Source organism: Nesoenas mayeri (assembly GCF_963082525.1).
Source record: "Nesoenas mayeri genome assembly, chromosome: 1".
Taxonomy (NCBI): domain Eukaryota; kingdom Metazoa; phylum Chordata; class Aves; order Columbiformes; family Columbidae; genus Nesoenas; species Nesoenas mayeri.
This window is the reverse complement of record NC_137541.1, coordinates 123,761,997-123,776,863: the sequence shown is the minus strand read 5'-3', so window position 1 is coordinate 123,776,863 and position 14,867 is coordinate 123,761,997. Positions and strand designations below refer to the sequence as shown.

At 43.0% G+C, this 14,867-nt stretch overlaps 1 protein-coding gene across 1 annotated transcript in view; it reads left to right on the top strand.

Moving 5' to 3' along the window:
• Window positions 1-215: 215 nt before the first annotated feature.
• EVA1C (eva-1 homolog C) overlaps window positions 216-14,867 on the top strand; it is a gene marked incomplete at both ends in the record, with an annotated part of 40,363 nt that continues 25,711 nt past the window's right edge. Inside the window, one exon of the mRNA XM_080349249.1 lies at window positions 216-342. Coding sequence (XP_080205375.1) covers window positions 216-342 — 127 coding nt within the window. The remainder of the gene's footprint in view (window positions 343-14,867) is intronic.

The following is a 14,867-nucleotide window of genomic DNA, read 5'->3' as shown; positions in this document are numbered from 1 at the left end:
GGCGGCTGCGCTGCGGCCTCGGCCTCGGGCAGGGCTGCTCCGCCCTCCTCCTCCTCCTGCGCCCCGCCGCCAGCGCTGTCCCGGGGCAGCCGGCGCTGCCCCGCGGCGGAGGGTGCCCGGCGGGCCGGGGGTGGCAGCGCCGCCAGCCGGGGCCAGTTCCATCATGTGAGGAGACGGGTTTGCCCCCCCGCCCCGGAGCTGCCCTCTCCCGCACCATGAGGGACGGGGATGCGGGGCAGCACCCACGCCGGAGACAGGTAGAGCCCGGGCGGCTCCTCCGCCTCCTCTCCTGCCTGATCCTCGTGTGCAGCGCGGAGGTGGCGGCGCTCGCCGATTTCTCAGGTACGGGGCGGGCCGGCGGCGGCGGGGGGAGGGCCGGGACGTGGTGCCCGGGGCTGAGGGTCGCGGCATTAGGGCTCGGGGCTCTGCCGTGGCGGCTGCGGGGCTCGGCGGCGGCCGCCGAGGCAGGAGGAAGGCACCTGCGCCAGGGGTCTGGCGGCGCTGCCGGCTGCCTCCCATCCGTGACGCCGCCGGAGCGGGGAGCGGCCGTCGCAGCCCGGCACCCCCGGCCGGGCGCGGGTATGAGGTGCCGGGGCCACCTGCCTCCTGCGCTCCCCGGCCGGCTGGCGGACCCCGCCCGAAGCAGCTCGGGAAGCTGCGTATTGGACGGGCGAGCTCCAGGCACGGCGTGTCCCGGGGCCCGGACACGGGCCTGGACCCAGGGGAGCAGGGTCGGATGATTCAGATGTGCCGGAGCCGCGGTACCGTGTGAAGGAGGGAGGGAGGAAGAGAGGGGTGAAGGACTTCCAGAGGGGTCAGGTGGGAAGGGACGTGAGGACTCGGAGTGTCGGTTTCTTCTGAGCTGCGCGGTGGGAAAGCCACGCGTGAATCGGCCAGGGCCTGACGCGAAGTGCGTGGAAGTCCCTGGAAATGTTCCCACTTTCTCCTGGAGACTTGGAGTCGGGCCCTGAGTGAGCCGTCCCTAACTCCGGTAGCAAACAAACGCTGCGCTTCTCTCTGCTGGGAGAGCGTTTTGGCTGGTAGCGCTGGGATGGTGAGAGTCGCTTCGAAGCGAGCCGAGGGACTAGTTGTCATTCAGTACTAACGTATGTGATCTCTGCAGGGGTGCTGTCTCATTGCAAAATGTTACGACTGTAGAAATTGGAAAGATGTCCTTGTTTCCAGCAGAACAGAGAAGCAATTTTTCTTTTCTGATTGAGAAAACCGCACTCCTGTAACTTTTCTTGTGCTCCAGGACATCTCACTGCTGTTAGAAAATGATTTAGAAGAGCGATTTCTCTCCTTTATGTATTTCACAATAAGCACAGCATATTCTTGGCAGTTGCAAGCTTAAGGAACTGCCTCTAGGGCAAAAAACAAACCTTACCCTTAATGAAGAGAGGAGAACTTTCCAAAAGTCAGTTGAGTGCACCGGAACAGTGTTAATATATAATTAATAGTCCAAAAGTATTGTTATGCATATTAATATAGTTCATGTTAATACAGTTCAAAATGCTGGTGATGGTTCTGCAAAAACTATTTTCTCAGCCATAGGAAAATACAGTTTATGATGTCATTATTCTGTCCAGCTCTATAAGCCTGAACATTTCTAAATAAGCAGCCTGCAAATATAAAGAACAGAATTATATACTTGGATAAACTACCTTTCTTCTATTAGATTCTTTTCTACATGTAAAGGCTTTGAAATGCTTTGGCTCAACTACTGGCTTGTAGATGTTAGTTTTGGAATCACGTAGTAGTTCTCCACAAGAAAATAAAGGAAATGTTCAAATTTTTCCTTTCAAATAGCCGCAGAGTTAAAAAATATCCCTCCAGTTTATCTAGCAAAGTTCCTCTCACAAAAGTCTATTCACATTTCAAATGAAGTTATTTAGATAAGGTTATCCAAGATACATTTCAGAAGTGCGGCTGTATTCAGTATTTCATTGTGTACTGAACTTTCTGAATAGGTAGAATGACCAAAGTAAAATCTCTGTCTCACCTCAGAGATCAGCATTAAAAATGTCATGTGGACAATTTAGTAAATAAAATGTAGGAAAGAAAATCCGATTCCAAAATTCTTGCCAGACTGGGAAGTTTCCAAGCCTGAACAAATTATGCTCCCATTTTCTTTTTACTTTTAACGTGGAGATGTAATCCAGAATGACAGAAAAGTCCAAGATGTTATGCCAGCCTTTTAAAATAAGGGTATTCAGAGCACACAGAGAAGTTTTTAGCTACTTCAGAAGTAGGTGCAGTGGGCCAGGAACTGTCAGAGGTAACAGGGCATCCTGCAGTGCCATCCCCAGTCTAATACCTGTGGAAGAATTACAACAAGCTCCATAACAGCAGCTTCAAGCTGAGCTTCTAAAAGTTGTTGAATTACTTTCTTTGCACCCTCCCTCAGCAGGAACAGTGACTTGCTTTTCGTAAGCTCTGCTGAATTTACACGAAAACAAATCTGCCCCGTTTAAAGGGGCAGCGCCCAGCAGCTGCCAAGGTGTGGGCAGCTCCTGGGGGATTATCCTGAGGGATGAGGAGCGGGGAGCTGCTTCCCCCGGCTTTAACCTACCACCTGCGCTTCTTTCACTCTTACAGAAAGGGTCAGGTCTAACTCTGCCCTTCTGAGGGTAAAGCTTCCAGGCAGCAGGTTACAGGTTTCCGTGTGATGGCAAAAGGAACTGAGATCTGGACTGTTAGTGTGCTCAGCACAATTTGACCTGGCACTGGGAATTTAGGAGTGCACAGACAACTGGAAGTCCAGTGGCTTAAACTTTTCCTCCTTTTCACAGATTTCAGGCTTTTATACTCAGATTATCAGGTGCATGCTTTTTTGGCTCATGGCTTTTTCCACTCTGTGTGCTTCCAGCATCAGATCTCTACCTCAGCAGCCCAAACTCTGTTCCTCTCTCCTTCTCCCCTTGCCCCCCCCATTCTGACAGCTTTTTCTAAGCACTTCCCAGCCTGCTGTCAGATTGCAGCAACTGCATGTGGCATCTTTGTTGTTTTCTTAATGTGTATATTAAATTGTGCTAGCAATCTTAACCTGCCCAGAGTCTTGTTAATCACAAGACCTAACTGCTGCTTGTAACAAGGCAGTGATGACCCCTCTTGGGACTTGTTTGATGTTTTGGAAAGGGAAGCAAGGAACAGTGCATGTGGATAGTGAAGGGTTATTTTTTTTTTAAATGTTTGACTTGTATTTATTTCCCCATTTAGAAAACTGTGGTTATTTTTTATGGATCACTTCACAGAACAGAAGCAGTGAAACTATTACAGTACTTACTCCTCCCTTTTCCATTGGTGGCTCTGGCTGCAAGTAGAAACTCTTCATTTGGGTATTGCAGGTCAGTTGCCATTGTGGTCTGGTTATTACTCTTGCCCTTACAGGACATACAGCTGCAGGTTCTTGTTCTCATATGTTTCTCAGTCTGGCTTTTAACTATGAAAAGGTTTCTTTGTTGGTGGGTGTTGGGTTTTTTTGAGAGAGAGACATTTCTTCACCATGCACTAACATTTCATGAACTGGTATGTGAACTGGTGTTTTATAGGGAGAAAAATGTTCTGAAACAAGACTCCAGCAGCAGAGTTCTAAATCAGATTCTGTGAGGAAGACTTAGTGTCAGTAAGCGAAATTAGTTTCTCCTTTAAATAACAGGAGATATTTGAGGTAAAGGAATGTCAATACACATACTTAAAGATCTGTATAAGCTATTCTTTTCTAGCAGTTTGGTGGCAATGAAGAACATGTTTAGTAATTGCATTGGTTATTGAAAGTGGAGGTTTACCCTGAGGTTTGCAGTTCTGTGTGTGATTAATTTTTTAAGGTGGAATCCAAGCATGTATGCCCAAATTTGAAACTGCAAACTGAGGGTCTGGAAGAAGAGAGATTTAATCCACAGTTCTTTCTTTACATCTTCATGCATGTTGGTTTGATCCTACAGCTAGAGAATTTTCCTTTCCCCATGCCTGCTCTTCAAAAGAGATCTAAAATACCTTTTCACCAAAATAATTATTCATATCCGCAGTTTCATTCCTACTTGACAAAGCTCTATCCTCACATTGTTTTTCCCATTGATTACTTGCAGCTTTCACATTTCAGATCAGGTGCCAGTCCAGAAGAATGGACACTGCTGTGAATTTTGCTGATTCTCTCATCTCTGGGAGCCTAAATCCTAAATACTCTGTGCTCCCAGGAGGCTGTCAGAAGTGAAGAGGGACACATTTTTCAAGAAATCAGGGCCACATGGCAGTTATTTCCTCACAGCTCCTCTCTGTTCAAGGACTGTTTCCCAAACCAGGCAAAATAAGGAGCTGGCAAGACCAGCAAACATATCCTGTACTTATATTGGTGCAATAGAAAGCCCAATGGTCTGATACCACTGCTGCTGAGGGAGGGTTGGTTTTGCTGGGGCTGGTGGCATTTGCTCAGGAGCGTGTACCTTCCCAACAGCAGGAGCCACTGCTCCCTCGTCTCATCCCCCTGCCCTCCTTGCTGACAAAAGTGACCTGTTCTCTTCTGGAAGAAAAATCCTTCTCCCTGGCAACACTGAGGAACACCCTTTCGCCTTTTCCTGTACTGCTTTCTTCCCCCTCTTCTTTTCTCCGTGCTACTTTGAGCTTAGGCTCTCAGCTTGAGCTGGCCTCCTTTGCTCACTTCATCTATCTCACTTTCTTTACCTGAGTCCCAGCCAGGTTTTCTGGGCAGCTTTCAAGAAATGTGGCTGTAACCGAAGATCAAAAATGAAGTAACTGTGCGATTGCATAACTGGGCTGAAGAATGACTTTCTGGATGTGAACAGAAAAAGCAGCCGCTGCTTAGGTAGAAGCTTTTCATCTTTGTCCGCTGGTGTCAACTTTTCTTTCTTTTTCCAGAGCAGTTCAGACAGAATTAGGCATTGCTTTAAATCCATAGACTTGATCTTCTGACCCAACAATAGAAAACAAATGGATCTAATGAAAGAACAAACCAGTTCACCCAAGAAATACAATCTGATCTTGTGGCCTTTCTGCATTAAAAGTTTCCATTAAGTTCTGTGGCATTCACCCCTCCCAGATTCCCCCAGGCAAAAGGAAAGCAAACCAATGCTTGGAGCGAATGCTTTGTTTGTAATAAGGTGGCAGGATCAATAATGACCAACCACAATGATGCAGAGGGTTTTTTGTTGGTTTTGTGTTGGTCACATAAAATCCTGTATAAATTTTCCTGAGTCGGTTCTGTTGACTCACCATGGCAAGTGGAGCTTGTCCTTCGACCAGGATATTTAAAGAGGTGCTAAAAGGAGTGATGTCAGTGATGCATCTTTTTGATCCTGCTTTGTAAATGTCAAATGCAAATTTTGGTTGCTTTGTTTAAAGAAAAACATTTCATTTTAGAAACATGTTTCACTTCAGTAAGATGGGAATTAAAGTTCAAAGTCGTCTGGTTTAAAGTTTCTCAAACTGAAATGGGTTTGGATTTGGGATTTGTTCTGTGGAACAAAGAAGTGTGTGTCAGAAGTGAGATTTTTAGTTTAGATCATGGTGCTGAGATTCAAGGTTTAGTTTCAGACTTGTTGCTGCAGTTCTCGCTGCTTTCCTGACGAACTGTAGCTTATGAAATCCCATTTTAGATGTGGATTTTGCCTAAGATTTTCTGTTAGATCCACTGATCAGATTTAATCATCCTTGTTAGAGAAGCAAAATCTTTGGTTGTATTAAGTTCCTGCACATTTTGTGAGCATCCCCAAAAAAGGATGCTGCTCCAGAAGCTTCCCCTGAAGTGAGTTAAAACATAGTGTGATGCTTCTACCCCTACAGCAGACGTTAGGAAATTGAAGCATGAGAACCAGACCTAAAGGAAACATGACTTTCTGAGGGCCACTGCTCAGAGACCAACATGTTTGAGTCAGTCTTGCAGATTCTTACTGCACCTTTAGGGCAAGGACTCCTTTTGTTCTCACTGTGCAGACTGCTGGCACCTGATACATCATACATTATTTTTATTCAAAATAAATAGCAGGGATTAGCTCCCCCTGCCTTCCTATTCTATCTGCTGCTGATACCCTTCTTAGTAAGATTGAGCTTCCAGACAGTCTCAGGTTTATTAGAGAAAGGGGCTACAGACTTGTTCCAAATAAATACTCAGATTTTAATGGAAGTGTCCCCAGACAGAGAAAGCACTGTCTGACCAGTTAGCAGTTATCAGAATTCTGTCATCTGCCAACCATAACCTACAATTAAAATTGAAATATTTTGATACATTACCAAACACAGAGAAAATAGTGTCTTAAATGGGGCTAAAGAGCAGAAGGAGGGGTGATTGTGCCTTATTTTTCAGCATTGGTGAGTCATTTAGTCTGAATTTCTGTGCATTTTAAGAGTTTTGTTTCAAAGGTCTATTGTGTGGCTTCTGGCAACAAATTAAATACCAGTGATGTTTGGCTCTTAATTTAGAATTAATTTTAAAACATCACTCATAACATAAGAACCGATTGAAAGCCTATGGAGGTCACTGGAAGGATTCCCAAGGATTTCACTGGGCTTTGGATAGGGGTTTCAACCCACAAATATCTGTTTATTTTTCTTCATTATATTTATACTTGGACAGTAAAACAAGCATTAATTTTTCAGAATTGTTTTGCAATTTCGGACTTTTCATTTCCTCAGGCTAGAACTGAGTTGAGGAAGATGAAATGTTGTAAAGAAAATCATCAGGCTGTGAGGGTAAGGATGAGGTTTTTGACTTTTCTGACTTGGACCCACTGTGCTATGAGCCATCCTAACACTGTAGATCTGTGGGCTGCCAGAGGATGGACTCAGTGATTCAGTTGGCAAGTTCCCTTATCTCTAATTTATCTCTTTTTTTGAGTGTCAAATATAAATGGGAATACAAAAAATGTAGACTTTGAGTCAGAGTTCTGCTTACAAAATCAAACCCCGTTTGTTTTCTGAAGGGCTGGCAATGAACAGCTCCCCTGTCTCAAAGTTTGCATGGGGGTTCAAGTCAATAAATCCAAGAAGAAATATTTTTCTCTAGTCCCCAGAGTTCTCCTACTTGCAGCCTTTGGGAAGATTATAACTTTAGTGTCTCTTGGGCATAATGATTCACTTGTTTTTTCTCCAGAAGCAGTTGCCACCCGCTAAGCCTTTCTCTTGTTATTACTTCTTCATGGCACTAGAAGAGGCTACTCTTGTCTCCAGTCAAAAGAAGGATTTTCTGGCAAGGGCAGAAAAGAGCCTCACAGTCTCTCTTAGTGGTGTTGTACCTCTTATCAGCATGTTGGGATAGGAGAGAGAAAGTCTTCCTTTACTACTGTAACAGTTCCATGTGAAGTCCGAGGACAAGTGTTTGCCCCTATGGCTTTTTGGAATAGCTGAGGGAAGTGTAACCAGCCATAGCATGGAGTTTACTACAGACAAAAAATCTTCGTGGATCAGTAGTAGTTTGCCTCTTCCTAACACAAGAAGGGAAGAAGGAAATGAAAAGAGAAAGTGAGCGAGAAAAAGGAAGCGCATAAGGATCTCTCAGCCATTGAGATACAATGAAAATAAGCATCTCTTGGGAGACAACGCAAGGCAATATGAAACTGTATATCTGGAGGAAACAGAGAATATCTGTGGAAGGATATGAGAGAGGGAATAGGCAGCTGGTCTGTGAGTGCAGGATTCATGGATTTTCACACTCTGGAAAAAATTAATACACGTAACTGCAAGTGTGAGCTGAGTGGCATGGATAGCAAGAGGTTATGTGTTTCCTGGAGAAACAGTAACCAAAAAGCCACAGGAGATCTGTGCTTTCTTCGTGATGTCTTGGTTTTGTTTTTCTAAAAGATGTCTGTGACTTGCTTTCTTGTGTATGCTGCTACTCACTGAATAAACCTTGTTCACATACTAGTGTTTGAGTGGCTTCTTAGGCTAAATTATCTGCTGGTTACCTGAGTCCCTTCTTTGGCTTAAGTGTAGCCAAGCTCTTGCTTAATTTGACCCTCAGATTTAGCAGACAGTGAGACTTAGGTTGAATAAGAAGGTCACAATGCAGGTTACAATCCATGAGGCATGACTATGAGGGAAGAAATAAAACAAAACACTTTCCTTAGTAAAGCACACATGTTCATAAAACAGTTCATGGAAGACCTGACTGAGGTCTTCATTACTGATGCCTGCTTTGGTTGCCAAACTGTCCCGCAAGCACTTTCACTTTTAACTTAAGCATGTTCTTATTGAAGGCTTAACCCTTCATCAGTCATTAAGGCCAGTGAAAACAAATTGCTCCATTAGCAGCAGGCTGATTAACTCCCCAGTAAATGTATGCTGTCCCTTCAGCAGCCCCTTGACTTTTAGCATTAGTAAAGGATTGAGTTGGAAGTGACAGTTCTTATTTCAGTCTGTCTGCTCAGGCTTCAGTTTTCGTGAAGCTTGTAGGAACTTTATTTCTTTGAGTCCTGTGCCCCTCAGGTCTGAAACTGGCCATGGAGCTTAAAAGTTATTGAGTAAAGCAATGGCAGATGATGATCTCATAAGCTTCGTCCCCTTTAGAAATGGTCAACTGAAAACTTGCAAGGTTTGATTCTAAGAAAAGCAACAGTTTTGGATGCTCTGAAACCAAACTAGACATTTGGAAACTGGAACATTTTTTATGGTCGCTAGCTTATCAGTGAAACTAGATTACCACTAGGTTCTCCAAACAAACATCTATCCCTTTGTCAAAAAAGTTTAGATAATATAAAAAAATACAGGGATTATGCAAAAATTATTGTCCTTGCTTGGCAAAACAGCCTTTCATGCCATCTCCTGCTGTACAAGCAAGAGGATGAAGTTAGTAGGGTAGCAGTCACTCATAGGTGTGTTGAGAGGAATAGTGGAAAAAAGCATACTGAAGTAAAAAAGGTTATGGAGGGAAATTAAATCAAATTAGTGACTATGCAAGACAGCATATGTTAAGCAGGTATGGATTTTTATGGGCATCTGCTGAGTGAAACTGTTACGCTGACTTCTGAACAGTGAGCAGAATAAACAGTGCTTCTGCCTAAGGGTATTTTTTACTGATAAAAGACTGTAAGAGGGAGCCTGGCTAGAATGACTCAAACAGTATGCCTACAAGGCATTTGGATGAAAAGGCATAAAATTATGGGGCAAGAAACATAATGCTGTGAATTTTAGGAACAGTGTCTTTCCTGGATAACATTTTGCCCTCTGTCACAGTTACTAATTCTAAAAAAGATCTGTCACAGAGAGGACTTGCAGCAGCCAAGGTAAGAGACTGAAGAGAATTCTGAAAGCTGTGACCCTGACCTGTACGGTCTGTGGCACAACTGCTTCTGAAGACCAGTGGAGGGTATGGCAGAGGGAATGTGGCGGGAAACTTAGGGGTTTGTTTCTCTTCAATTCTTCCTTCGCAAACCAATGGAGAAAATACTGCAGGGAAGTACTGCAGCTGGATCCCAAATGTCGATAAATATCAGATTGATGCTCCTAATGGTGTTTCTAATAGGGTTTATCAACAATTCTGTTATTACCGCATGAGATCTCTTCCTTCAGACTTGCAAGTCTTCCTTGTGTATTTTTAATGTCTCTTGGCACAGTTCTTCATAAAACTGTGGGAGATGATGTAGATTTATCAAATAGATTAGCCTTCTGGGACTCCCATAACAATATGTGTGCTATTTCCATCTATTTTGATCTAAAATGGATTTTTATGTCTTTAAAATGAGCAAGCAAATTGCTGTGCTAATTAAGCTAGATTGAACGATGCACAGGAACTAATATTACTGAACGGCCCGATTATATAAAGGCCCGATTCTGAGTATCCTCATAGTCTGTGTGCTACTCAGCTTCAGACTCTAAAAATATTACATTGCAAAGCTGCTCTCTTGCCAAAAAGACATTGCATCAGTCAACACTGAGATTGCATTTAATGTGTGCTAGGCATTAGACTCACAGCTTGAAATGCTCTTCTCCTTTATGCTTCCATATGGTGAGGTTCTTGCCAGTGCAGTGAGACTGGACAGAATATACACATTTCTTTTTACACTGATGCTGACAACTAAAAAAGGGCCTTAAGCCCTTGTGTTAGTGTCTTCCACCATAAGGAATGAATCCAGCAAATCTGAATACCCTGTCTTGTGCCATGCACTGGAGATGTAACACATCACTTCGCTGACCACGTCCAGGCTTTTTGGTAGTCATATTTTTTTAAACTGAAACTTTGTATGTTCCCAGTTTTTCACTGTTTTTAAGAGGAAAAAAAAAAATCCAGATTTTCATACCTTCAGGTTCACTGCTGCCATTATTGTTGCTATTCAAAGCAATAACGCCGGGGCAAATATTGAGTATAAAAACCATAACATTTTAAGAACTTTATTTCACACAAAGTGGTATCTGTTTACAACCTTTACTTCCTTGGGCTAGCTATTTTTGTCTGTCATTGTCATTACAGTTATCAGTCCCCCTTTGCAAGAAGAAGTGATCAGTAAAGATTAAAGTTTTGTTCAGTTGCTCAGCCTCAGTGTTTTGTGTGTTTTTCTTGTGCTGTGTTTTTTTAGTTGAAGTTCTTTGTCAACACAGTGAGTGCTGTGACTAATTTGGCTAATTCTGGAAGAAAGGATTACGCTTGGAATCTGCATTGGTGTTTTGAGTCTCAGTAAAAAAGTTACAAAGAGTGAGTAGTCTGGGTTATGCAGGCAGTTGAGTGGGATGATACGTTCTGGCCTTCAAATCAATGGGATCTGTTTATTGCGGTATGATTCAGGCTTAACTTCTGAGCCTGTCTGTAACATCTTGTAGATTATTTTGTATGCAGAGCACCCAATACAATGCTTATGAGTGTGTGTCTTGGGTAAATGGGAAAGCTCCTAGTGAGGCTTTCACACAGAGGCGTAGAGATGTTGTTTGAGCTCTGCAGTATTGCCAAGTTTTTCTAATTTAGGCAATCCTCACAATAGTTGGCATTTTCTGTAAAGTTTCCTGTTGTTTTAAAGATTCACATTTATTATTTTGAAATAAAGACAGAGGAAACCCATAGTCCTGGTCATTGCAGAATAACGCTTGAAGTGACTGTCATTGCTAATTACACCCCTTTCCCCCCCCATATCACCCAACAACTCAGAAAACAAAGAGAAAAAACCATCAGTTTTAAAACCTCAAGTTGTCTAAGGATTTTTATAGGGCCTGTGTAGGATTCTGTATGCTTAGGGTAAGAAACCCCAAAACTCACAAGTCTTCTGGTTTCTCAGTAGCTGCACATGCAGCCATGACCTGACTCCTTCCATACTGGAACAAGCTGTGGTTGTGCTCCAGCAATCCCTGTGTCCTGCTTTCCAAGGGAAGGGAATCTCCTCATGTGCTGGCTGGAGAGAAGGTAGCGAGTAGTCCCCTAGCACGCATGGGACCAGGACTTTGAGGTGTGTTGTAATCCAGGCACAGCCTCTACCTCCCATATTAGATATTCTAAAAAAAAAATAATCTTAGAATTGACAACTGACGTCTTGATTAATGAAACAAATGCAAACGAAGAGATTCTGAACAACAAATAGTGCCCCAAAGTGCCTGTAGCCCAGGCAATGTGCTGGGTTGATGCCTAAAAGTGACACAATCCTGCTGTCACATTTGGACGGTGGCACAACCCCGCTGTCTGTTTTGGATGACCTGATTTAATTGTGCCAGTTGAGAGAAATGCAGAAAAGGAAGCGTGCTTCAGAAAGAGCGATGGATCCATTCAACTGTTACAGTGCTCTCTCTCCTGATGATCACAGCTGTTATTAATTGTAGAGACAATAACTTATTTTCTTTCCCTGCTAACCTTACATTGCTGTTCAGCTAAATTTGCTGCCTCCAGGGAAGTGTCTTTCTGTACCAAATTTGGTAAACAATATAGGGATGCTCATGTTCTCGCGAAGATGAAGTTTTGTACCAGAGTGACTAGAAGGCTGCGCTGCACAGGAAAGGTGGGAAAGCAACTGGAAGCTGCTCCCTCCTTTGCAAGCGCTGCTCCGGGACCGAGGTGAGAGGCAGCAGCTACCGAAAAAGCTTCATTCCCTTGCCGAGCACAAGGCAGGCAGCGCCTGGTACATGAGGAAAGGAAAGAAGCTGGAGGTTTTGATGGAAGAAGCAAGAGGAAATCATGACTTCTCAAGCGGGAATCTCTTCTTGCTGTGGCTGTGAGCTGCCCATTTGGCACTGCTCATTGCAAAGGGCTGACCGCTCCACCTGTGTCTACAAAGTGTGGTGCATAGTAATAAAAAATGCAGTTTTACATGGACTGCCATGTGAGGCGAGCAATTCAGATACTAGTACGTCACCACTAGTCTTATCAGAGAACATTAAGTTTCAGCCAATTTCCATTACTATTTTTATCCTTTATTGTGTGCAAATACCCAAGCAGAGTCATTTTAAATGCCACTTGGAAGGCCAGAGAGCATGATGTCTTATTTTCACCAGTCCATCTAATGCTATTTTTACAAGTGAACCATATTGCTTATACAGATTGAGAGCAAGTTTTTTATAAGGGCATTTTTTAGAAGAATTGAATAGTTGCAATTGTTGGAGAAAGGTGCTTAGATACTGGATTAGGAATTTGCAGGATCAAAGTAGCAGTTAAGATGCCAGGGAACTCATCCAAATCACAACATAGCTGATATTCTTTAGGGAATACTGGGCTGTTTTGTGTACAGCACTCTTGGCTCCAGGTAACTTAAAACCTGAAGAACTGAAATGATTACAAATATCAGGCTAAATCTTTCAAGGTGTTGAGTGCCCACAACTCACGTTAGGCTGAATACTCTTTTACACTGTGACTCTTTATGCTATGATGACAATGTCAACGGCATTCAGTGGCAATAAATGCCACTGGAGGCTCATTTATGGTATCTGACCGTAGCAAAGTCGCTTGGGTGCAATTGGGCATTTGGCTTATTTTCCTGGCAATACTCAGCACCTTTCAGGATCATGCTAACAGAGGGGTGGCTCTGGCAGGAGAGGTTGATTATTGGTGGTCTCAATTACACAGAAAATGTAGGGGATGGATTTGTTGGGGTTTTGTTGTGGCTTGCTTTTTCTTTTGTTTGTTTTTGACCTGTGAGAAGTTGCCTCATTTCTGCTGGGCTGGTCTCCTTGAGGTCTAGACTGCAAATACAGGGCATGAAATCCTCTCCATCCTGGCTTTAGTGCCAGCGCTCAGACTGGGTTCAGTGAGGTGAGGAACTCACATCTTTGCTGGGCTGGAAGGTGTGTGTAGCTGACTCCTGCCCTCTCTTGGGCTCTATATGCGGGACAGCAAACACAGTAGTGGAGTAGGCTTCACCTTTCTCCAGACTTAGTAACTGATAGGGGAGCTGAATTTTCCCATCCAGTTGCACAGCTGGAGCTGGAAAAGATGCCAGAGAACAGAAATATTTTGTTTTCCTATCATTTATTTAGAATACTTTCATTTAAAACCCCTTTTTAAACTAACTTGTCTTTTATTAAAGATTTAAACACAGCAAAACGTGAAAGTGAAATAGCATGAACGAACTCTCAAAATTTTTTTGAGAAATCTAATTTTTGTTTTAATGATACAAAAAAAATGTCATTCTAGTCCTGATTCAGTCACCAAAACAAGAAAATAAGGTGTTTTTTTTCTGTTATACTTAATAGCAATAATGTTGCTGTCACCACAGTGGGCAAAGCAAGGCTTCTGAGGAGCAGATGCTGGCTTTTGTCTTTAATTAGACCAATTATATGTTTGGAAAAGAGGCAAAGATGAGAAAATTATAATGTTGTAAATTAAAAAGGTACATATGTAATCATGGTCTCAGTTTTCAAACTTCTAAAAATCTTTTCTCAAATAAATCAGTGGAAGCTCTTAGTTGCTTTCTCATTACTTAATATGTTGCATTTGAAGAATTTAGTTTGACCTGAATGTGGTTGATTTTAGAGAGAATTATACAGAATTTAATGCATGTGTAAGAATAAGGCAACTATTCAATTATAGTTATTTTATCCACATTAATAAAATGTTTGGCTAATAGTAGAAGAATTAGAAAACAGATTTTCTTTGATTGTAGTGTATTGGGTTGTCATAAAACTCATGGGGGAAAAGGTGGTTTTGGGTGTAATTTCCATGTATTTATGGACGAGGGATGAGGAAAGATATTGCTTCATTTGTAGACTATTTTGTATTCTTTATCTCCCCTGTCCCTAATGCCTCTTCCTCCCCTTCACCCACAAACCTTTTCTGCTTAAAGATAAATTGCAATCAAGTGTGACAAAGTGGTAGAGATATCAAAGCGTCCTAAGTATAAGTGAGGAAAGTCTTTGAATTAAATTGCTCCTAATAGTTTCCCATCACAGCGGCTAATTCGTAATGGTCAAAGGTATCAGCCTGTATGTTTCCATTAAATTATTCTGCACAACAGAGAGAAGGGCAGTAGAGGTTAAATTCATAAATATTTGTGGTGATAACAGAAATCTTGGGTAAAGAGACAATATATGGTGAAATACAACTCAGAAGAACAGCTGTCATTAGCTCCGCTGCTCGTGGACCTGTTTATTAGGAGGTGTGAATGGCTGGTACTGCTGGACAGCTGTATGCAGATCCTGCCTCTCCCCCTCCTGGTAACACCGACAAACGCTCTAGCAAATACAAAACTTTTATGTATTGTACTTCTGGGTTTCTGTCCAGCACATACGGTGTCCAGCACTTCACGGTATCACAGTATGTTTGGGACTGGAAGGGACCTCAGAAGATCATCTAGTCCAATCCCCCTGCTGGAGCAGGAACACCTAGATGAGGTCACACAGGAACATGTCCAGGTGGGTTTTGAATGTCTCCAGAGAAGGAGACTCCACAACCTCCCTGGGCAGCCTGTTCCAGTGTCTGTCACCCTCACTGAGAAGAAGTTTCTTTTCAA